This window comes from Rhamphochromis longiceps, linkage group LG11, assembly GCF_057381845.1.
Source record: "Rhamphochromis longiceps isolate RC_006_pf linkage group LG11, R_longiceps_female_GT1.1, whole genome shotgun sequence".
NCBI lineage: Eukaryota > Metazoa > Chordata > Actinopteri > Cichliformes > Cichlidae > Rhamphochromis > Rhamphochromis longiceps.
This window is the reverse complement of record NC_140567.1, coordinates 39027735-39051500: the sequence shown is the minus strand read 5'-3', so window position 1 is coordinate 39051500 and position 23766 is coordinate 39027735. Positions and strand designations below refer to the sequence as shown.

The 23766-nt window shown below is 45.4% G+C and overlaps 1 protein-coding gene across 3 annotated transcripts in view; it reads right to left on the bottom strand.

Moving 5' to 3' along the window:
• Positions 1 to 23423, bottom strand: part of LOC146660023 (collagen alpha-6(VI) chain-like) — a 62304-nt gene extending 38881 nt beyond the window's left edge. The window contains exons 1-5 of one of the 3 annotated variants that reach the window (XM_085424033.1): positions 23303 to 23423; positions 16456 to 16527; positions 4307 to 4404; positions 2095 to 2697; positions 1161 to 1748 (exon numbers count right to left, since the gene is read on the bottom strand). In XM_085424033.1, coding sequence (XP_085280159.1) covers positions 1161 to 1748; positions 2095 to 2697; positions 4307 to 4382 — 1267 coding nt within the window. In that variant the 5' untranslated portion in view covers positions 4383 to 4404; positions 16456 to 16527; positions 23303 to 23423. The remainder of the gene's footprint in view (positions 1 to 1160; positions 1749 to 2094; positions 2698 to 4306; positions 4405 to 16455; positions 16528 to 23302) is intronic. The other 2 variants (XM_085424032.1, XM_085424031.1) reach the window with 2 other exon arrangements.
• Between the last annotated feature and the right edge of the window lie 343 nt (positions 23424 to 23766).

Sequence of the window (23766 nt, the reverse complement as noted above, 5' to 3'; positions counted from 1 at the left end):
TAATTTCAGTTTGTAACCACAACCCTGCCCTGGATGGCACGATTCTCTTTCATCTGCACAATATTTTTAAAATTGGACACACGCTGTCTCAGAGCGATCCATTTGTTGCTTCTAATTTCCTTTTTTGTGTTTTTTCCAAAACCACTCAGAGAGGACACAGAACGACGGATCATATTCTCCATATTAGGGTACTAACTTAGGTGCTATAATATACTGACAGGGACTAGAAAGAGAGAGCAGATTTCTCCTGTTTTGGCTTCCTGTTAAATCCAGAATTCAAAATCCTGCTCCTCACATACAAGGTCTTAAATAATCAGGCCCCATCTTATCTTAATGAGCTTGTAGTACCATATCACCCTATCAGAGCACTTCGCTCTCGCTCTGCAGGCCTACTTGTTGTTCCTAGAGTATTTAAAAGTAGAATGGGAGGCAGAGCCTTCAGTTTTCAGGCCCCTCTTCTGTGGAACCAGCTTCCAGTTTGGATTCAGGAGACAGACACTATCTCTACTTTCAAGATTAGGCTTCAAACTTTCCTTTTTGCTAAAGCATATAGTTAGGGCTGGACCAGGTGACCCTGAATCCTCCCTTAGTTATGCTGCAATGGGCTCCAGCAAGGCTGGACAATGGTCCGTTAAGTTTACCTAAAGAAGTTATAGTCAGCAGTGATGGTTAACCAGTTAAAAAAAAAGAAAAACTGGTCATAATGTCATTAAAAATAAGGAAGTGTAAGTAAAGCAACCTAATTTCTTCAATTATAATAAATAATAAAGACTGAATTAAGAATGTCAGAAAATCTAACGTTAGAGTCCACGTTTGAACGAGGGGTGGCATTTGTTACACTGAAAACATGTTGTCTTTGACTGTCGGGGGTTTTCTTTCTATTCGCTTTAAAGCAAAGAACGTATCTGTTTCATACACATTGAGTGGTGGATCAGAAAAGCCTTCAGGGGTTCTGCTGCAGCTTGCGGGTAACTCGACTAACATCTCTAAATGATCAGCCGATACGTTCCCGATTGCTATCAATGCAAACTGAGCAGAAATCCTCTGACGCAGTTACATTTTAAATCCCTGACCAGTGAAAATAGAACTAAGCAGCATTCAGGTATTCATTTCCTTCTCTTATAATAAACAATTCTGTAAGGACGTTTTCTTTGTCTCACCTTGACTCCGACTCTCCACGGAGATGCATACAGTTTGCAGCAGACTGTCTGTTAGCCGCTGTAGAGCCTGGTAGCTATCGATAGTGTAAAGGAAGTGGTGTGCAGGTAGGTTTACGATAGACTCGAGCTGCTGCTGGTTAACATCTCCCACCCCAATGGCAAATATGATAACTCCTTGATCGCGCAGGCGCTTGGCGGGCTCGACTACGTCATCCGTGGAGTCTCCGTCTGTGATGACTACAGCAAACTGAGGAACTCGCTGGCTCGCCCGGCTCCCTGCCTCCTGAGTGAAGTACACTGACTGGAGGAAGTCAATGGCCTTTCCTGTTTCTGTGCCTCCTGTTCGATATGGAAACTGATCGACTTCGGCCAGCAGAGAATCCTTGTCCATGTGATCTTTCAGCAGAAACTCCTGGTAGGTCTCGTCGCTATACTGAGCCAAGCCAATCCGAATTTTGTCAGGGCCGATGTCAAGGCCTAAAATGAAACTTCGGAGAAACTGCCTAATTTCCTCAAAGTTATCAACGCCAATGCTACTTGAGCTGTCAACCAGGAAGACGATGTCTGCCACGGTGGCTCTGGCACATTCTGGAAAAGAAGAAGAAGAAAGTCAGGAACACGAGAGGAAAGTCAGTGAAACCTACATTTCTCGAGAAAGATAAAAACTTTGGGCGGGGCTTTCCCGGTTTTATATTTAATAAATGGTCAATGGACTGGTTCTTATATAACACTTTTCTACTCAGACTTATTTTACCTTGAGACGACAGTTTGCATGTTTATGATGATGAACCTGTTAGTTCATGAGCCCATTGTTAGTCAGCGGGCTGGTTTCAAACCTGCAGTCAGCTGAGACCGATAAAGTCACCTGGATGAGTGACCAAACGTTCTGAAAACACCATGTCCAGATGAACAGAATCAAGCTTTTGGGGTTTACCTGGAGACAGTTGCAGGAGTTGTCGTTTGGCTTCTTCTACAGTTGTGCATAGCGTCTGGATGATGTTCTGAGAAATTCCCTGCAGCGCTGCAAAATCTGACACACTGTAAACATGCTGATCGTCATTTGCAATCTCCCTCAGCTGGCTTGCATCTGCATCTTTGATACCAATTGCATACAAAACAATCCCTCTTCTCCTCAGGTTCTTAGCATGAGACTCTACATCGTCTTGGGATTTGCCATCAGTGATCACCACAGCAATTTGCGGCACTTTCTGCGCAGCTCGGCTTCCAGCTTTCCCCACAAAGTGTTCGTTCGACATGAATTCCAAGCCTTTACCGGTCATGGTGCCGCCCCCCCTGTAAGGCAGTTTGATGATGTTGTTGAGGATGTCGTCCTTGTTCTCAAAGGTGTTGAGCAGAAACTCTGTGAGTGGATTGTCACTGTACTGGACAAGGCCGATGCGGACGTGATCAGGGCTGACATCAAAGCTATCGACCAGCGTGAACAGAAACTGGCGGATCTGCTCGAAGTTCTCGGCGCCGATGCTCCACGAGCCATCGACCAGGAAGACGATGTCTGCCACGGCCTCTTCGGTACAGACTAAGAGGAAAGGTCTTTAAGTCACGGAGAGGAACTGCTGGACGCTAAAAGGAAATCTCTCAGTAGCTGAGGACGTTTGGCAGCGTGAGGTGTCAGCGTGGCTTATAGACAACAGAGGTGGGCTGTGCCATGTGACTGCTGGAAAAGAAAAATGGGCATGTTGCCGCCGGCTCGTGAAAAGCCTCTGGACTGGAGCAGGGATGCTTGCTGACAGCACTCACCTTCAGGGTGGAAAAGCGTGAGGAAAATGAGAAAAAGCGGCGTGTGGCTTACAGCTGGTGTTCGTTGCCTTCAGAAAGCTTTGCTTTCGTTAGCAGTGACCTGACTGCTAACGAAACCCCGACCTTTAACCCTCGCATCTCATTCATGTGCCTGGTTGCAAAAACATTTCCACACTAACCCTAATAATTCGGGGCCGTCTCAGAAACACCTTGAACACGTTCAACGTGAGCGTGCTCCAGTTGTAATACAGCAAAGGCCCAATGACAGCACTACAGGTCAGGTTCACCCATTTTTAATAGATACTGTTGGTGAATAAGAGCGAGTCAGATCTATTTTTACAGAGGTCCTTTTTAAAGTACAGCTGCTGGACAACTTTTCAAACCCAGAAAACTGCTCCCTCATCAGCAGCTTGATTATGGTAAAACGGGCGTGTGGAGAAGAAGGGGACACACCCCGAGGAGCCAATCAGAGCCACGCACCGGGCCTTCCTTCTCTCTGCTGCTCACGGTGGATCATCTGCACCCACCTCAACCTATCCCAGCGTCTTCCTCTTCTCCTGCCTGCAGCTGCATCTTCATTCTCCACCCTCCCTCCATCCTGCTCACTGAACACCTTCAGCTCAGCTCCACTGTCCCAAGTCTCACCTCCATCCTTGAACCTTCCCTTTCACTCTTGCTGCTATCCTTCAGTCACATTTGCCTCCACCCGCTCCACCCTGCCTGCACTCTGTCCTGTGGATGTTAAACCTTCACCATTTCTGCTCCTGCATGTTCACCTGCCCCCCTCTCATTCACACACATGTATTCTGTCTTCTAGTGGACTTCATCCCTTTTGCAGACGTCTCAGCACTGCTGACGAATCACATTTCCTGGCTACACGCTGCTAACTTCAATCTGCTTTTTTATTTCCAGTCATCATCCACAAGTTAATGCTACATTTTTCAGGGATAACTTATGTATTAGTTTAATTACTGACAGTGACCATGGACTGCACCTAAACGTCCAGCTCTACATAATGTTGGAGAAGTAATTTGTGGTTAAACAGATACTAAATGTTTCTGTGTGGCAGCGATGCTGGAACGACAGGATCAGTGGAGGAAGTTTTAATCTGGAGCCTGAGACCTAAGAAGGAAAATGTTTTATGCAGCCAGACACCCGTCGAAGCTTTGTGTTTGTGCGTTTGTGAGCTTGTTAATTGTGCGTGTGCACGTGCTCAGCTGCAAACACATTCCTGTGCAGGGTTAGTGCTCCGTGTGTGAACTTCAAAACTTACCTGTGTGTGTGTGTGTGTGTGTGTCAGTGTATGGATGGTATAAACAGCTTCCACTGATGTCATACTTTCACCAGGACGCAGGAAGTGGAGCCATAAGCTGCATAATCACACCCACCTGTTGTCTGAGCGCCGCTGCTGCAGAAACACGCCGCCATGATGAGGCCGACCAGAGCAGCCCGCCTCCACTCCATGCTGGATCGGGTTTCTCTGTACCTGCGACAGAAACAGAGTCTGTTTCACATCTGGAAGCAGCTCCATCACAGCGGGAGCTGCTCCAAACATCTGCTCCACGAGGAACGTGAGGCTGAGTAGATGTTTGCGGAAGCTTTTTGTGCCAAAACAGGATTTCGTTATATAACAGAGACAGAAACACAGCAGAGACACGAGGGGAGGAACAATATTTATGATAATTATGGGATATTTCAGCCCCAGTTAAGATACTTACAATCGTCCAGGTTAAATTATTGGACAATTATGTGTAACTTAAATTTTTTAAATAAAGGTTTGAAGGATTCGTCTAATAAATTGTTCATGAATGAACATGAATGGACGACATGTTGTTTATTAATGCACACAGTGTTCGTAAGGCATGAAAATAAAAACTAGCATGCATCAGGAGAACGGTCCACAGTCTGCATCTGCAGCCGAGGATGAACCCTCCCTCCACACACACACAGGAAATATGGATTTGCATGTCAAGATATGACAGGAATCATCTGATGTTTCCCAATCTTGTAACAGTAAAGAAGCCATCCAAAAATTCCTGCATCCAGTAAAGTAAATCACTTCCAGCCCCGCTTCTGAGCTGAGACGTGAGATGTAGCTCATAATGATGATGATGGAGCGTCCTGATTGGTCAGTTTTTAATCAAGCTGAAATAGTTCGCTCAGCGTGTCTCGCCCACTGATGTTGAAAGTTTCAGTATAATTATTGAAACGACACATTCCTGCTCGCAGCCATGAACTCATCTCCTCGGGGTGCTGTGAAACCAGAACCGCAGCACCGCAATAAAAGCTACAAATCATCGAGCGACAGCTACGAGGTCACCAATCACGTCTGTGCGACGTCTGTAAACCAGTGTCAGACACGGGGAAACTATTAAAACTCGGCGTGTGTGAGCGCACTGACAGGAAATAAGATGTGACGCTCAGTTTGAATAACATCAGCGTTGCCGTGGAGACGGCAGGGGAGGAGCCAGCAGGAATCAGGAAATTGTAATTTAGTCAAAAGCATTTTGTGAATCCAGATGGAGCAGCATCCGTAGCATCCAGGCGGGAAGCCTGTTAGCGGGTTAAAGCTGGGTTCTTTCTAATGTCCAGCAGGGGGCGACTCCTGTATTGAAGTGTTTCTGGTGTGACAGCTCAGGGAACTATGAGGTCTCAGTCGCTGGTTTCAGGTCGGATGTAATTAAAACCATGAGGATAATTCTGGAAACGAATCCCGTTAGAGCAGAAAGGACGAGCGAGATGATCGAGGGGTACGCTCTAAGGTTAATGAAATGCTTCTGTGTCCTTCACTTACTCGTATCCACCGTCAGCACCACACCAACCAGTGGCTATGTCCATCTTTTATATACAGTGTGTGTAAAACAGGCTAAACCCTCAGACATCCTCGGCTGGTTTCTGCTGTCGTTGGGCCAAACGCAATATCTCCACGTGCAGCTCCACAGCCTCAGCAGCCAGATGAGTCAGACTCTTTCTGGTGTTTGCAGCCAGAAGACTTCAGAGCATCATCTGGCTCTCCTCACGGCCTCACGGTGCCATTTCCTGAGATCTGTAGGCAGCAGACAGTGTCTGGCCACATCACAGGCCGGATGAATGAGAGAATATTTTAAATGTTCTCTGGACGATGGTGCTTCAGATGCAGAGGAGCTCCCTGCTGGTTTTTACTGCCTCTCTACTTTCTTGTCTCACGCCCGCCTCCATAAAGTCTCTGCTCTCTGTTTACTTCCTCATTTCAAACTCTGTCCTCCCTGAACTCCTGCTCAGATCACCTCACAACAAAACAACATCAGTATTTAATCTGTCCGTGTTCAGTTACCATCGTTAGAAGAGCAGGACAAACACTGAGGAGTGAACGATGAGGGGAGCGGACTGGTGTTGCAGGTTTGGGTCATGGTTAGCATGCATTTAGCCACATGCTAACCAAACACATTCAGAAATTTTACATGCAAATCAGACCATAAAGCACAGATGACAGAATCCACATGTCAACAGTTTAAGAAGCTGTCAACACGTTGTTTGCATTTGTGCTTTTTTTCTGCAAAGCATTTCAAACAAACTTTTTCTATTTGCACAGAATTATAAAATCACCAGGATCAGTTTTATTAAGTGACTCACAGCACGAAGCACTGCTGTGAACAAAGTTCAAACTGAGGCACAGTACGAAACAGGTTGGAGCTGTCACTGAGAGAACATCAGGACAAAAACAAAAGAAATCAGATCCGGCGTTGAGACAAAGATCTGGTGATGCTCACACAGCAGGAGGTGGATGTATGACGATGAAAAATCGATGAGTCTAAAGAGCCGAGAAGAAGCGAGCGAACGGGTCAGCCCAGATGAGAATCTTAGTCTCAAAGGAGACGATCGCTAGAACCCTGCAGAGGAACGGACGCCAAAAGCTTCTGCAGAAGAGACACCTTCAAGTCAGACTGCAGTGTGCCGAGGACGACCCGGAGAAAGGTTCATGTCCCACAGAGAAGCAGTGGCAGGATTACACTGTGATACTGCAACGAACGACCTCCAGAAGACCAAAGCGAGCGCTACTGTCCGGTCTGACTGTGGGCTGACCTGAAGACCGAGGTCCACGCCAGAAGGTCATCACATCTGGAGGAGCCCGAGAGGTTCTCCAAAGCAGAACGGGCTGGGTTCACCGAGGCGACGAGAGGACGGTCATCCACACACAGGTGAGCCGCTCTGATGCACTTTAATCAGAGTTGTGGGATTAATGAGCCTCGTTAGCTTCGGGTGTTTGCTGTTACCGCTGCACAGTCGTCCATCTTCTCCTGCCTGTCCCAGCAGGGACGGACCTGTTAGATCTCTATCAGAGGCGTGGGCGGCGTGCACGTCCTCGCATGATTCACGAACAGCAGTGAGAACGAAGAACGTTGTTTACTGAGAGAGGACCATCGTCTTGGACGAATTGTTCACACGGCGACACAATCGTGCACGACGTGCAGGTGAGCCGTGAAACCAAAATAACGTATCTGACTAACGTGCGTCCTGGATGGTGCTCGAGTGAGGATTTGGGCGTGGCTACTACAAACCAGAAGGTTTTACTGGCTTTTAGTTCCCGATGAATAAAGAGTTTAATATGTTAGTGATCTGTCCTGAGTCATGGTTTCCTCCCGTCTCCTGCTGCCACACACTTCCAGTGAATTTCACCAGCTGATTGCAGCTAATAAAGATTTCAAACTCGTCTCGATTCTTTTCCAAGGTGCTGCAGATAAATCTGCTTCGTCCTCCAGGCAGCAAAAGCAGCTCTGGATCTGTGTGGGCTTCATTTATTGGACGCTCACGCCTCCCTCTCTCCGTCTACATGTATGAACATGTGTTCGCCCACGAGCGTATTTCAGAGCTGTGTTTAATCACGGGCCAAATGCTCTTGGCCCTGTGAGTGGAGGCGGATTTGGGGGAGGGTTATTCTAATGCGAGGCATGTGGAGGTCATCAGCGCTCCAGTGATGGCTGATTGAAGCGAGGTCCAGCTCTAGTTACACGGACCTCCAACTGTATTTACTCGGAGCGTGAGCGGCTCTTTCCTGTTGGCTCTATGGACCGTAGATGTTTGATGTTAAAGAATGAAGGGCCTCATGCTTTCTAGTTCAAACTGGTGTCACACATGCAGGAGGTTCTCCTCGCTGATGAGGACATTATAGAGCTGACGCTCTGCAGGCGCGCTGAGGACAGTTTGTGCCCTCCGAGCAGCGTTTAGGAGAACGCTGCATCGTGGACAGCTGCATGAAGCTGGAGCGTTTCTAACATGAATCTGTGTCCGAACAACAATCCCGCATTCAAAGCCTCAGCTGTGGAGGTCAAAGAGGAGCTGAGACTGGACTCGTGTTGAGCGAGCCCCCCCTCTCGCCGCGGCTGTCTGGAGAGGCTGAAACTAAGAAATGCCGTCTGACCACAGAGGTCTCGTGCCAGCCCACATGAGCTGACGGCTCAGTTCAAACCCTGAATCCAGCAGCCAAGTCCCCCCTCTTCGATGGTCCGCCCCACATACGAGTGAACTGTTTACCTGCTTTAACCTGCTCACTGTCGCTGTGCGTCTGCAGGACGCTCTGGAACCCACGCCCACCCCAACCTCTTCTTTCCAGCCTCCGTCTGACTCAATGTGCTGCTCGTTTCTCCAGGTGTTGCTGCTGAGCCCGTTCTCATCCTCTGGACGTCCAATGGAAACACCTCCAAGCATCAGCCTCGCATCCCTGTGGATGAGCGGGGTTACTGCTGTGATGGGGCAAAAGCTCAGCCTGGTACTTGAAAGTGAAATCCTGGACTGAGCAAATCGATCTGAGCAGTGGCTGAACTTTTGATTTATGCCAACCTCCAAAAGCCGACTCTGCGATGTCAGCGTGTCCCTGCGTGTCCTGAGGAGGAGGCGTCTGACAAAAACAGCTCTGTATTAATCACATCATAAATGTGCATCTCACACAGCGTTAATAGCTCCAAATCTATAGAGGTCAAAGACTTTGTGACTCCTGTGGAGTTTCCTGATGTCACGGACATCAGACACTCATCAGCCGTCTTTTAGCGATGAATGAAAAAGGAGAAAGGAGAGGCCCGACAGCTACATGCGTGCAGGTAAAGTGAGACTGGACGTCACGCTTGCTCTGGAGCTCAGACAGGAGCGTTTTCACGATGCAGAACATGAACGAGCTTCACTGAAACGGTCAGGAGGACCTGGAGCTGCTCCCGTGAACAAACACAGGCTAATGCACGCGGCCGATGCTAAACCTGCACTTCCATCCAGACAGAGAATAAACACCACACAGCTGAAACAGTCGCACACCTCTGCTGTGACCACACAGCGACTTCTTTAACGTCTCTGCTGGGGTGAAGAGAAAAGGAAGAGATGATGGACGATGAACGGCGAGCATGGCGAGGCCTCAGAGCAGAAAGACAGAGCGTCTGTCCCTGTCAGTCTTTGTCTCATTTCACCAACCTGTTAAAGGTCATCACAGACCAGTTCATTCATGCTGACAGAGTTTGTGGGTGTGTCGTAGAAATGTGACAGGAGGGAAAACGTGACTGATCCTCTGAATTATTGGTGGTTATCCACGTGAAGTGACCACTGAAGTTCGGCCATCTTTCATTCATATATGAGCTTCAATCCTGAAGATCGCTGCACAGAGTGTCACTGCTAGGAGTCTTTCTCTGCACCACAGTCACTGGGCTTGCCCCCTTTCTCTGCTGTTGTTGTTGCTCCTGCGATGCCTCTGCAGGGAGCGGTCCAGCGTCTAAATGGAGCGTAACATTACATGCACTGAGCAGAAAGAGCTGAAGACAAGAAAATAATGAGGCTCAAATGTCCGTCAGTTAATGTCTCCTGTTCCATGCCTAACATGAAGCCTGCCACCAACACTGAACCTAAATCGCCTCCTGGCTCCAGCAGCCATCGCGCTCGCCAGGAGCAGAGGTGGACTCGGGACTGTTTCGGGTCTCAGACAGGGATTACCTGTCCAGCTGGAAGCAGTCTGGCTGCTCGGAATACTTGGCTGAGTTTCCCAGCACTACTAACATCGTTAAGCGAGGGTCTAACAGCGACCACCATCAACAACAACGCATGGTTAAAAATTCACAAACACAATTTAATGATCACTGTTTGTTTTCAGCTGCCAGGATGCACGAAGAGGCAAAGACCGAGCAGCAATTAGGACTGACCCTGGAGGAGATTAGCGACCTCCACAGATCCACATCTTGAGAGCACATGTCTGAACAGAGACGACTGTCTCACTTCAGCCTTAAGATTCTCCTGCTCTGATGATCCAGCTCATCAGATCTGAGAGTCTGTGTTCAGGTGACATGTTTGCCAGCTTGAAGGCCTGTGGTACATAGCCGATCATTAGAGATAGGTTGATCATATTTAAGATCGAAGAATTAATTAATGGCAGGACTTCTTTGAGCAGTTTTGTAGGAATGGGGTCTAAAAGACACGTTGATGGTTTGGAGGAAGTAATTATTGAAGTTAACTCAGAAAGATCAATTGGAGAAAAAGAGTCTAACTTAACATCAATGGTACTAAGAGTAGCTGTAGATAATATTACATCTGTGGGATGATTACTGGTAATTTTTTCTCTAATGATTAAAATTTTATTTGTGAAGAAGTTCATGAAGTCATTACTAGTTAAGGTTAAAGGGATGGTTGGCTCAACAGAGCTCTGACTGTTTGTCAGCCTGGCTACAGAGCTGAAGAGAAACCTGGGGTTGTTCTTATTTTCTTCAATCAGTGATGAATAGTAAGATGTTCTGGCTTTGCGGAGGGCTTTCTTATAAAGCAGCAAACTATTTCTCCAGGCTAAATGATGATCCTCTAAATTTGTGACACGCCATTTCCTCTCCAGATTACGAGTCATCTGCTTTAGGCTACGTGTTTGAGAATTATACCACGGAGTCAGGTACTTCTGATTAGAGACCTTAGTTTTCACAGGAGCTACAGCATCCAGAGTCGTACGTAGTGAGGAGCTGAAATTATTAACAAGATGATCGACCTCTGTTGGAGCAGCGTTCAGATAGCTGCTCTGCTCTGTGTTGGTACAGGGCATTGAAGATGATAACAGTGGGTGGATTATATTCTTAAACTACAGCGCTTTCAGAGCAGCACCAACTGCAGGCCAACATGGCGGAGGTGGAAGGAGAAATTACCAGAGGAAATGATGCTGAGGAGCACCAGAACAGCACCAAGGGAGCCAGTGGGGAAACAGGAAGCAGTGACTGAAGTTTCAAAGTAAGAGCCAAGGGATGGACCAGTAGTAAATCAAACAGTGATGTTCTTACAGAAGAATAAAAATGAAAAATGGCTAGAATGAGTCACTAATCCTTGGGTGGTCAATACCTGAGCAGCCCTCCAAAGTAAAAGTGCAACCAAGAAAATTATCAGTGGACTCAATGATGTCAGACACGTGAAGCTGGTGGGAAGAAATCCCTGCAGACGCCGTCAGAGCAGGAGAACAGCTGGAGCATAGACAGGATGTCCACATACTTTTGGCTGTTCAATGATCTGATGTGGTTTTTTTAAGCACGTCTCCATCAGGGAACATTTGCACCAACCAGCAGGTGGGTGGGCTGAGAAGAAGACGTGAAAGTTTACGTGAAGAAGACATAAACTTTCAAAAAGAAAAACGCGCACAGTCTGAGTCACTGCAGTTTTAATGTTTAGAGTGAAGAATGCACAGCTTGAAGCTCTGCTGCATGATGTAAAGTCTCTGTCAAACACACAGGACCCCCGGGCGCCCGTGGGGGGATGATGCACTTCCCTCCCTGATTGAAGAAGTGTTTGAAAGCCAGATGTTTGTGCTCTGGATAATCTACACCCAGGAATTTGTTATTCTGATGTATAGAAACCAAAGTTTGGAGCAACTCTGACAGAAAGCAGCCTCAGCTCTGCTTTCAGCAGCTGATGGGAGTTTAAACCTTCAGCACCAGCAGACGAATCTTTATGCATCTACTCTGTGAGGTTCGAGGAAAAGCACTGATGATGGAAAACTGCACCGGCTCATCTCAGTTTTTAAACCCACTCTTTGAATAGAACAATGAAACACCCGAGGCAGCTAAAAGATGGATGTGACGGATTTGTTCAGGACTTTGGAGACCTGTGAAACGATCCAGATGTTTCAGCCACTCAGCAGCTCGTTAACACACTTACAGGCACAATCGAGAAAAATATGGACTTCCAAGAAATCGTTGCAGTTTTTCTCTGAACTCATGTGGTGAGAAAAATTACTTCAGGCAGGTCCGACCAAGAAACGTCTTCAAAACTATGCGAGTGTGCGAGCCTTCGAGTCCACCGTTCATCATTTTGTGCTTGTTCTAACTCTGATAGAGGAGGCTAAACTGGTCAGGCTAAACTGGTCAGGCTAAACTGGTCAGACAGGCGACACTCTGAGACATTTAAAAAAGTCAAAGTTTGGTTGGAAAGCAAAGAGTCTTTTTTCTGTTCCAAGGAACAATTTTCAGTGTGACACAACATCTTTTTCTTTTAACAATCTGAAATGCAAATCCCTGCCCGCTCATCTTATCTCTACCACTGACGTTTACATCAGTTATTAGAGGTTTAGATTCCCGGGTCGCACAGATCTGTCATATCTGGTTTCAGTCCTTGTTCAGGTTCTTCACTCAGCATGGAAACCTGTCAGCGTGTTTGTTCACGCAGGGAAAGCCGGCGTTTCCATGGCTACAAACTCCAGGGGCTGGTTATTCTGACCAATGAGAGCAAATCCAGCCCTTCTGTTGCTTTTCACTGGAAATGCAGATCTGAGATCTGTGCCAATTTCTCTTACCAGTCCGTCAAACTGGATCCAACCAGTTAACTTCAGGATGTTTTTAAAGTACAAACTCAGATGCACCAGTTTGCTAAATCAGATTTTAATTATAAGGGAAAATTTCACCACTTCAAAAAGAGCCGAGGAGAAAAACGCGCCATGCATTTGTTATTCATTCGCCTCGTCAGCTCATGTCAGCTCTCTGCTTTTACTAAAGTGGCTCTGACTCACAAACAGTGTTGGTCAAGTTAATTGAAAAAAGTAATCAGTAACTAATTACTGATTACTTCCGCAAAAAGTAATCCCGTTACTTTACTGATTACTTATTTTCAAACGTAATTAATTACTTAGTTACTTAGTTACTTTTTAAAAACATGATTTACAACCTGAAGAGGTGATAAAGCGATAGATCTTTCAGCCCAATTCTACTTTTTCTGCATAATCCATCATACAAAATGTAATCAGATGGAAAAGTCTCTTTTTAAAACTTGTTTTATTAGTTTTAATCTTTTAACTTTATGCATCAAGCAAACATTTAATTATCTGCAACATTCTCTGACTGGAAGAAATTAGTTTAACATTGAAACCTATTTTCTGCACATTCCAGCTCATAAAATAAAATATTTTTTGTGTTTACACTCACTCTTTCAAATAGATGCAAGTAAAACACAGCAGAAAATAAATAAAGTCAAAGACTCAGCGGTCCTGTTGCTCTATTTTCACCTGTAAAGCAGGAGTGGGGTAGGCGGAGGTTTACCCTGGTGCAGGTGTGCCGCGGTCAGTGGAAGAATCCGTGAGTTTCTCTGTGAGTTTCCCATTACGTCGTAGCTACTCGGTGCTTGTTGGAAGTTTAGGGGTTTTTTCGCTGTAAAAAGAAGTTTTCTTCCCACGCACAGCGGACACTAATGTTTTTGTCACTTTTTATGGAATCAAACTCAAAGTAAGGTCAGTACTTCCACGCTTTAAACGCTGCACGCTCATACTCTCTCTGCACTCCATATATGATCCACTGTTGATCTGCACACAGCTGTTGTCACGAACGGCGCACTCGCTTACGTCACTGTCGTGAGACACTCTTGCAAAAAAATCACGGTTTTAGTAACGCAGTAACGCGGCGTTCCTACGGGAAAGTAACGGTAATCTAATTACTGTTTTTGCAATAGTAATCCCTTACTTTACTCGTTAGTCAAAAAAAGTAATCGGATTACAGTAACATGTTACTGCCCATCTCTGCTCACAAATGACCTTTCTCCGGCTCTTCCTGCAGCCTCTCAGTCCTTCGTGTCTGAATCTTAAACTCTGAACTGAAGGAAACCCGACTGTTTCACCTCATCCGAGCCTTTTCTTCTGTTCTGAAAGCTGGCGAGGCCTGGCTATTCCTAGTGGGCTCATCACCTTGCAGGTGGCCCAGAGACTTGACCACCTACTCTACCCTGACCAGCTGACATCTGCGACGAGGTGTGGTCAGATTTAAAACTGAATATTCAGAGCCCAAACGCCTGGGATTCGTTTTATGCATGTTTCTCCTCTTATTTGAGAGTTTGGAGATGTGAAAATAAAAATATGCACAGCTGTAACAGTGATACAAACACAAAGGAAGCATTGTAAGCACACGTTAGCTAACCAGCAGACTGGTGTTACCCACAGAGTTATAATCATAAAAAAAATCCCCCCCTCGTGTCTGGCAGCTCTGACGAGGCGTCTCGCATTAGCTTAATTTACTGAAAGTGCCTCTAAAGCTGAACGAATGTTAATGGAGCCTGAAAAGAGGGCAGTGAGGGTCCAAAGAGGAGAACTCCATAAAACTAAAATCCCTCAGCATGTTTTTGTTCAGAGTTAGGAAACCAACCAAAGCTCTGTTACTTAAAAATATTTGTGGTTTCGCAGAATTCTCACCGGGGCTAAAATCTGATATCGGTAGTCGCCACTGAAAACAAACAACATAAATTACGGAGTGTTGTTAATGCACCGAGGACATAAACTGGCTCAAACATCAGGTCGGTGCAGCCAGAGACAGCAGCAGGAGTCTGGGCTGATTCAGTCTCCGTGCTGAAGGTGGTTCAAAACCAGGAAGTGATTATGTTAGTAACAGGAAACTGACATGAACCTAATGACCGGACAGGGAAAGTGAAACTAAATACATTGAACAAAGAACACAAGACTCCTTCAAAATAAAACAGGAAACATGGAGAAAAAATACAATAATCAACAAAATAAAACTAAAATGTCTTGGTACTGGGTCGCACCGTGACATTTTTCTTCCTGTGCAATCGACTGGAAGGCAGACAATGGAGCACTACAGCAATACAGCTTTTGAGGAGCGGAGATGTGGACGTTACTTTTATTTTTATTGCACAACAGGACAAGAGTGTGACAGTAAAATTGGACAGAAGCTGCTAACACAGCTTTGGTCTTTGCAAGTGTCTGCACAGACAGCATGCTAACGCTAAGCTAGCCAAGAACCCAGACTGGTGTTAGAGCTGAGCGCACGCCGACCCGAGCCCGCAGCCTGAGCGACGAGCACGCAGCCTCCGTTTCTACCTGTTCGTGTTTGTAGAGTCGTCTGCTGGTTTTCAACTTTGCTTTGTGCGTTTTAAGTTCAGACGTAAACACTAAGACAAAGATGTGAATCAGGCGGCTGGTGTGGATATTGATGCAGTGCCATAGCAGCGGATTTCAGGGCGAATGGTTAGTATTTAAAATGCATGTGTTTGTCCCAGGCAGTAAAAACATGAAAGTGCTGAAGTATCATTTGATTTTTGTGTTTTACTCGAACGCAGGCATTTCACCAGAAATTACATTTCTGTTGCAGGGGAGGACTGCAAGACCGTCCACAGAACCACGCGGGCCTGGTTCTAATCTAGGACCACATGAACACTGACATGTGATGAGGAGCTACAGACACAGAGCTCTTCATTGGGAGCCTTCTGTGTTTCAGGTTGCTGGAAACTGACTGAAACTAAATCCTGTATTTGCAGATGCTTTTTATGTTTTCCTTTTGAACACTGGAGCAGCTTTTTCAGCACTTTTTAATGTGAGAAAACCACTTTTGACTTGTTTGTTTGCATTTTCTCTCACAATGTTCCCAATGTGAGAGAAAATCAAACAGCAAACTCGAAGGGCTCAGAACTAAAACCGATAGTTATCTGCAGGAAACTCCTCATTATGGATTTGTTGCAGTAACATCCTGGAGAAAGCCGGAGCTAAAGCTAATTATGTAATTACTTCCTGTCACAACTTAAACTAAGCAGCAACAGATGAAAACCACAGAGGATCAGAGACGACCCAACATCAGCTTCAGCCACCAATAAAACTCCACAATCAGCTCCCAAACCAACAAACGTCACCGCAGCAGTGGAGGAGGTGAATCCCTCTGAGGTGAGATTAAAGCACCAAAGAAGAAGAACAAAGATTCGAGCATCTGTGATGAAATGTTAATTAAACACTGAAGGTTTCACAGCTTATTTCAGGTGTCAGTGTATGTGTGCAGTGAATCAGCTGCGAGGTGCAAGGAGAAACCAAACAGATGTCACATGTTTACGAACACTGATGGCCAAGGATAGAAGTGACGAGACTATGGCCTGTATTTGTATAGCGCTATAGTATCAGGAGGCAGCCTGGGATCAAACCACCGACCTTCTGACGAGTGGCTGCCCTGCTCTGCCACCTGAGCCACAGCCAGAAATTAGAAAATATATTCCGTTTTTTAAATTTTTACAGTTCGGTAACTGACTTTTCTTCTTCTTTATTAAACGTTTAAGCAGGATTTTAAACATAAATCACTACCTGGCAGAGAGTCGGCGCTTGGCTCAAGGACACTTCAGCTGGATGACGGGTGGTCTGGAGACTCTGATGATCCTGGCTCACAAAAACAAACAAAGAAGAGTCAGCATCAGCAACCAGCAGCTTCACCCGTAGCGCTGCCTCGACATGCCAAACGCTCACTCGCAGGAGGAACTCTGGGTTTATCTAATTAACCTCGTTTTGCTTAGACATCTGTTCAATGAGGCGCTGCAGCTGCACGCAGAGCTGTGTCTACAACACATTTCCATCATGCAGTTAACAGCTTGACTTCAGATTTGGTTTCCGCTTTGGTCAAAGGGCCATCTAACGTGTAACTTCAGACAAAGCTGTGAGGTCAGCTGATCTCGTTTCCAGATGTCATTAGCTGATGAATTTCGTCGGATTCAGTTTGAAAGATTTTTGCTGGATGTTACATCAAAGCTGCTTTCCCCTGCGTACAGTTGCTGCACAGCTGCAAACCACCTTTTATGCTGTGTCAGACTGATGTTGCTCTGTTCTGGGATTAAAGCTGCCCCGTTTGAAGTGCAAGTATTCCCTCATGTTCTGTCAAAGGAAACCATTGCTAATTTACATGTGTGGGAAGCTACAAATGTTCAGATTGTAAGGCAAACAAATCAAAAACAAAACAGCGTTTGGTTTCCTCGTCTTGATGTGGTCGACTCTGAGGTTTATTTGAAGTGCCAGTACCCTTTCCTCTGTCATTTTAAAGTACAGACAGTGTCACGTGTCTGTTGTTCTAGTAACAGCACAGTCACAGAAACTGTAGAGCAGCTGAAGTCCGTTACACTTAGGGTTAGGGCAGAGTGGTTTACCAAAAGGACTTCACAGGTGTTCCTGTGGTTTGCAGCAGGGGCGCTAATGAAACATTAGCAGAGAAGACGTAGCAGCTGGACCTCTGGATCCTGTTTCAAATCACAACAACAGTTGCTTTATATTGTGAGGTTGACCCAACAATCATATGACCCCCTATGAGCAAGCATTTTGGCGACAGTGGGAAGGAAAAACTCCCTTTTAACAGGAAGAAACCTCCGACAGAATCAGGTTCGGGGAGGGGCGGGGCCATAACATGGCTGCTGTGAAGTCACTGTGCTAACAGACCATCCAAGAAGGCGGAGCTCCGGTTTTGCAGAGTAAAAATCGGAACACTAATCAGCAGGAACCTGTTTTTGTGTGACGCTCCCAGCTTGAGAATTAAGCTACACAGCAAAATCTCCAGTGTTAAATTAACACTAGAGAGTGTCTATATGGGTCCACTCCTCTGAGTGTTAAATACAACACTGTTGAGTGTTAAATTTACATTTTTGACAGTGTTATATGTTTAAAAGTAACCCAGTCAGTTTTGAAGATTAACAAAGGCTAACACTGAGCAGTGCTGATCTTCTAACACTGGAAAATAACTCAAGGTGTTAGAAATATTCCCGTGTGATGTTCCAGCTCACATCCGATGCTGGTATATGACAAGAAGTCATGAAAAGCACACTAGGTCCACTTTGTCTCTTTGGTGGACCTTCATGTTAAACATGACTGTTTCCAACACTGAGCTCAGTGCTTGCATTCTGCTTTCATTTAATCTGTTTCATGGCACAGAAGCCACACCCACCTCAAGCCCTCTGTTTTTCAGGGGCAGCCAATCAGAAGAAAGGTGAGAACAGCTGTAGCCCAGTGTGAGATAAAGAAGGCTCATTTTGGACAGCTAATCATGCAAAGCTGCTGAGTCCTAGAATCAAAGTACAGATTATGGCGCACTGACGAGATTTCCATTCATGTGAGGATGAATCCATCAGACGGGGCACTGCATAACCACTTTTCAGTTTTTGCTTCACCTTCCAAAGCTGCTGCTGATCCATCAATCTCACATGTGTACACAGAAAATACACAAAACCAAAGGAGCTTCCTGCTGCGAGGCCAGCGTCCTGCCCGAGAGCAGATAAACAGGAAAAAATAAATCAGATGTGAGCGGAGGAGTGGCGTGTCTGCAGGGACGTCTCCGCTTCCCCCAAACACACTCAACATGTACACGAAAGCCTCCATCGCACCTGCTCGGCTCATCTGCTCTCAGGCGACTGCCGGGACGACGAGGTCTTTCCTAATTTGGCATCTCGATGTATGCTCCAGGACAAACTGTCATCGGTGCCTCTCGAACTGTCGCTGAGTTTGTACCTGGAGCTTTTTTTAGATTCTAATTATTTAACACATGTAAGTGGCACAAAAAGGTCCCAAGAAGGCAGGAGGGTTATTAAAGCAGCAGAAAATTAAAGAACACAACATGTCTGTATGTCCGTGCCATCAGCTGATGCTCTGTGAATATAACACAGGCCAGATGCAAAAACTGAGCCAGCGAGAGTCACATCCTCCCATCATAACAGAGCAGAGCCCGATGCACAAGTTTCAGCTCAGAACATCAGCAGATGTTAAAAAGACTCCAAAGGTCCATGTCCTCCAGTAAGAAACTCGCTCACGGTTTCTGTTCATGCGCCAAAACTAAAGCATTATGAGACCCTGGCGGCGGCGGCTGCTGGGTTCATGTTTCCCAGAATAAAACAATGAAAGTTGGACAGATTCAACTATGGTGAAAACTCCCACTTCATAATCCCTCCAAGTGGGATGATTACACGTACAAGTATGATTGTGTTTCTTTAGTGAGACAGTGAATGTGCCTCACACCGTGTCACATGATGCAGTGGGAGGCATTTGTGAATCATGACCAGCTGACAAACTGATTTAGTTTCGAGAACACTCAGGAGCTCAGTTCAGACCCGGGCCCAGCCCGCTCCCCGTACAGGTCTCGTTTTACTATCAAACACATGCATCAATGTAAATATCACCATATCACATTAAATTTTATAATTATATTAAATTCAAAATAGAGTATTTAAAAGTAGAATGGGAGGCAGAGCCTTCGGTTTTCAGGCCCCTCTTCTGTGGAACCAGCTTCCAGTTTGGATTCAGGTGACAGACACCATCTCCACAGCCTCCACTTTCTACTGCTAGTGACCACACAGGTCGTCCGACGGGAGGAAAGCTGTCCTTAAACCCAAGCTGTTCAGCTCAGATTGGATCGTTCTGCAGAGGCTACGTCACTGTTTGTGGAGGAATTTCTGAATTTGTGCTGCTTATCACAGCCCACCGAGACGAGAGCAGACACACACACACACACACACACACACACACACACACACACACACACACACACACACACACACACACACACACAGGAAGGAGGAGGGGTCTGATTCTAATCTCATGATCTGATTGGTCCCTGCCTTCACAAACTTTCCCTGCTAATGACTTTACATTTACATTTACTATCACCTCAAGAATATATCAAGGATCAAAGATCTGATGTCTCAACAGGACCTGGAAAAACTAGTCCATGCATTCATCTTTAGTAGGCTTGATTACTGTAACAGCATCTTTACAGGTCTACCTAAAAAATCAGTCAGACAACTACAGCTCATTCAGAACTCTGCTGCTCGAGTCCTCACTAAGACCAAAACAGTGGACCACATCAGTCCAGCTCTGAGGTCTTTACACTGGCTGCCTGTCCGTCAGAGGATAGACTTTAAAGTTCTGATGCTGGCCTATAAAGCTCTGAATGGTTTAGGACCAAAATACATCAGTGACCTCCTGACCCAGTATGAACCTTCCAGATCCCTCAGGTCATCTGGATCCGGTCTTTTATCAGTTCCCAGAGTCAGAACCAGACACGGAGAAGCTGCATTCAGCTTTTATGCTCCTTATATCTGGAACAAACTCCCAGAAAGCCTCAGATCAGCTGAAACACTCAGTTTATTTAAATCCAGGTTGAAGACTCACCTGTTCTCAGCTGCATTTGAATAAAGCACCAAATCCACACTTTAAGCTTAAATTTCAAAACTTACATTTTAACTACTGATTTTATCTGTTTTGATTGTTTGTTTGTTTGTTTGTTAATTAGTTAGTTAGTTTATTTGCATTCAATTTTAAATCATACTTTTTATTTGTTCTTGTTTCTAATGTCTCTGTAAAGCACTTTGAATCACCTTGTTGTTGAATTGTGCTATACAAATAAACTTGCCTTGCCTAGAAATGTAAACTCTGACCAAAAAAGGCCCAACAGTCTATACACACACACACACACACACACACACACACACACACACACACACACACACACACACACACACACACACACACACACACACACTCGTATGGCTCACAGGAGGGGATCTAAGCTATAAAATGAGCAGGTCATACATGGCTGCAGTCGACAGTGTGGGCGTGTCCATCGTTGTGGGTGTGGTGTGTCAGATCAGTGTCATAAACTGATTTTAATAAGCTGACGAGTGGAATACAGTGGAAACCCCCACCCTCAGTTTTCAGAATAAAAGCTTTCTTAAACGTCACTCAGAGGCCACGCCCCTATTAATGCAAATTTGCATGCTTGCATAAATAAAATCTTTCAGAAGAGGCTGAGAGCATCGAGAAAATGCTGGAGAGCGGTGCTGATTCTGGAATGTTCTCCTGGAGCTGAGGGGACCTCACTAACGCACTGCAGACACATTTTAGGCTCTTATATGATGAAACTGCAGAGCTTTTTAGGCGCCATCCAAAGACTGAAATGGAAACCAGAGGAGCTGCAGATGGAGAGGATGGGGGCTCACAGTATGGAAGTTCAACAGTGACAAAAACACGACACAAACCTGCAGAGAAACTAATCTTTGTTTTACAGATGTCAGCTTTTATCAGCGTCATTTGTCCTGTTTTCAATATTAGTCTACAGATACGAACACATTAACCACACAGCACAGCTTCAACTCGAAGCTTTTACATTCACAGCTCAGCAGTTAGAGCTCTGAGATCCCACAGCGTCCATGAATGTCTGCATCTTCGCGAGGGCCTGCAGAGCCTCGGCACGCGGCGAGACTCGCACGGCCATCCTCAGCCTCATCCTTAAAAACAGTTTGACTTCCTCTCCAACACATTTGTTTGATTATTATTTGATTATCTGAACTTTGTCTGTTTCTGGTGTTTTTCAGTGGACATTAAGCTCGATGTTACTCAAAGGCAGTGACTTGTGTTTGTCTCCTACCCCAGATTAATCCTCAGATTAATGCTGGGATGGATTTCATGACTCCTGGCTGAGAGGAGGACCCACTAACTTTCATCAATAAATTAAAAACCAAACAAACTTAAGTGCGATCTTGGTGGTGTAGGCAATATTCAAATGAGCTCACGTCAGGGGACCCAAATGAAGGTAACTGAAATAACACCTCACAGAATGATAAGAAATGTTTTCATTTTATATTTTGTGTCTGTCTGTAACAGATGGTCACATCTTAACATGTTTAAATATTTTAACTGATGTGTTTTGTGTCCTTTTAAATAATAAAAATCTCATAAAACTTGTGCAAATGTTGTTTTCTCAGAAATCTGTTTTTAGCGTCTTCATCCCAAAGATAAGTTCAGGATGTTTGAAACAGAGGAATCGATCAGAAATAAGGTTGTGTTTAAAAACAAAATCTATTTCCTGATTCAAATCGATTTTGGTCTGAATAAAGTGATCTCGATTCATTAAATCCTGGATTTAAATATAAATGTAATTAATCAGAAACTCCAGAATCAGCTCAACCAGGAGATGAGAGCAGAAACACAGAGCGTGGATCGTCCACAGAGCGTGGATCGTCCACAGAGCGTGGATCGTCCACAGAGCGTGGATCGTCCACAGCCGTCGGGGCTGAAACACAATGATTGCTCAGCTGTGATCGAACCTCTGTGACTCTGCTTCACTTCAGCAGCATCAGGTTGCTTCAGTCTTTGATCGACTGCAGAAGAGTTTGAAGCTTCTCTGCTATAAAAAGCCAGAACAGGAGAACCTGCTTCATGTTTTATCCTCAGTTACTTTGACACAAAGACGTCTGCGGTGATGCTCACACCTCTGATGGAGCCTCACAGCGTCAGCTTTGTCTTATACATGGATACGTGCTGATAAACGATCAGAGTTTTTCACACTTGATGATAGAAATCAGTGAGGACACCCAGCCCTAATCAGAAAGTATTGATCGTCCATGCATTCTGGCTCTGACTCCACCCGAGCCTCCAGCAAACTTTTCTCATGCAGTAAAAGCTAACAGCTGAAAAGTTGACTCTGAGTTTGATTGTGATAAAAACTAAACTGATGTCCTTGCCAAACAGTTTCTGCTTGAAATGAAAAAGCACTTTAGATTTTGGACGTTAGAGCATTTGAGACATTTCAGAGTCAGCAGTATTCAGATGAAGCCACAGTCACACTGCAGCACCGCAGGCTGAGGCTAACAAAGACTCTACAAACCACAAAACCCAACCAGCAATAAAAAACTGCACCTCATCGCGTCTCAGTGATGAACCACAAAGTAAAACATCTGAACGACTGTCTCTGACTAAAAATCAAACAATCATCACAAAAACTGCTGCAGGAAAAAAAACTTTGCACATTCTGTGCATTAAAAAGCCTCCATAGACTCATTTACCTCACAGATGAAATGCAAACAAAGCACTTTAAATGCATCAGCTCCTGTTAGTCTTTGCATGAATAATAATCAGCAATAGGAATGAATCATTTCCCCACACTTGTCGTCCTTTACAGGAAACATTCATAGCTAAGCGTCACCTTTCTACTGTCTGACACAACATTCATGTTCAAACTGAAATAAATGAATTCACAGGTTAAAACTGAGGAGTTTCTGAACCAATGAAAACTGCACAGAGAAGCTGCATGAACATCAGCCTCTGAATCAATCACTATCTGCTCCTTTCCCCCAGATAAATCGCTGCAGCCATCCTACCCATGCACAGGCTGCGAGTCACTTACAGATGTGCCGCTCTGCGTCCGTGCCCTCCACACATACAGCACACGAGTGGTTAGCCATATAGGGAGCTGTAACTTTTTCTGTAGGAAACGCCCTGCTGCTGTCTCCACTCCTCCCACCAGCCTGCAGTGGGGGAGAAGTGATTGCCCATGTGAGTGTAATTTATAGCTAAAGACACCAGATTGGTCTGTGGAGTTTACATGTTGTTCTGCAGGAAACCTGCTTCCTGTTTTCTTCCTTGAGCTCTTACATGGCCTACATACTTGGTTGCTTCTCTGTGTTGCTTCAGAGGACACACCGGTGGGCTCTTCAGAGGGTGCTGATATCACATGTGTACATATGTTCAGAACCACACCAAGCATACTGTGTGCTTACAGCTTGGACTCCATGGTTGATCAGCGCACCTCATTCCCTCAGCTCATTATGTGCTTCTCTAGGAAAGTCCCGCCTTCTTCAGAGGAACAGA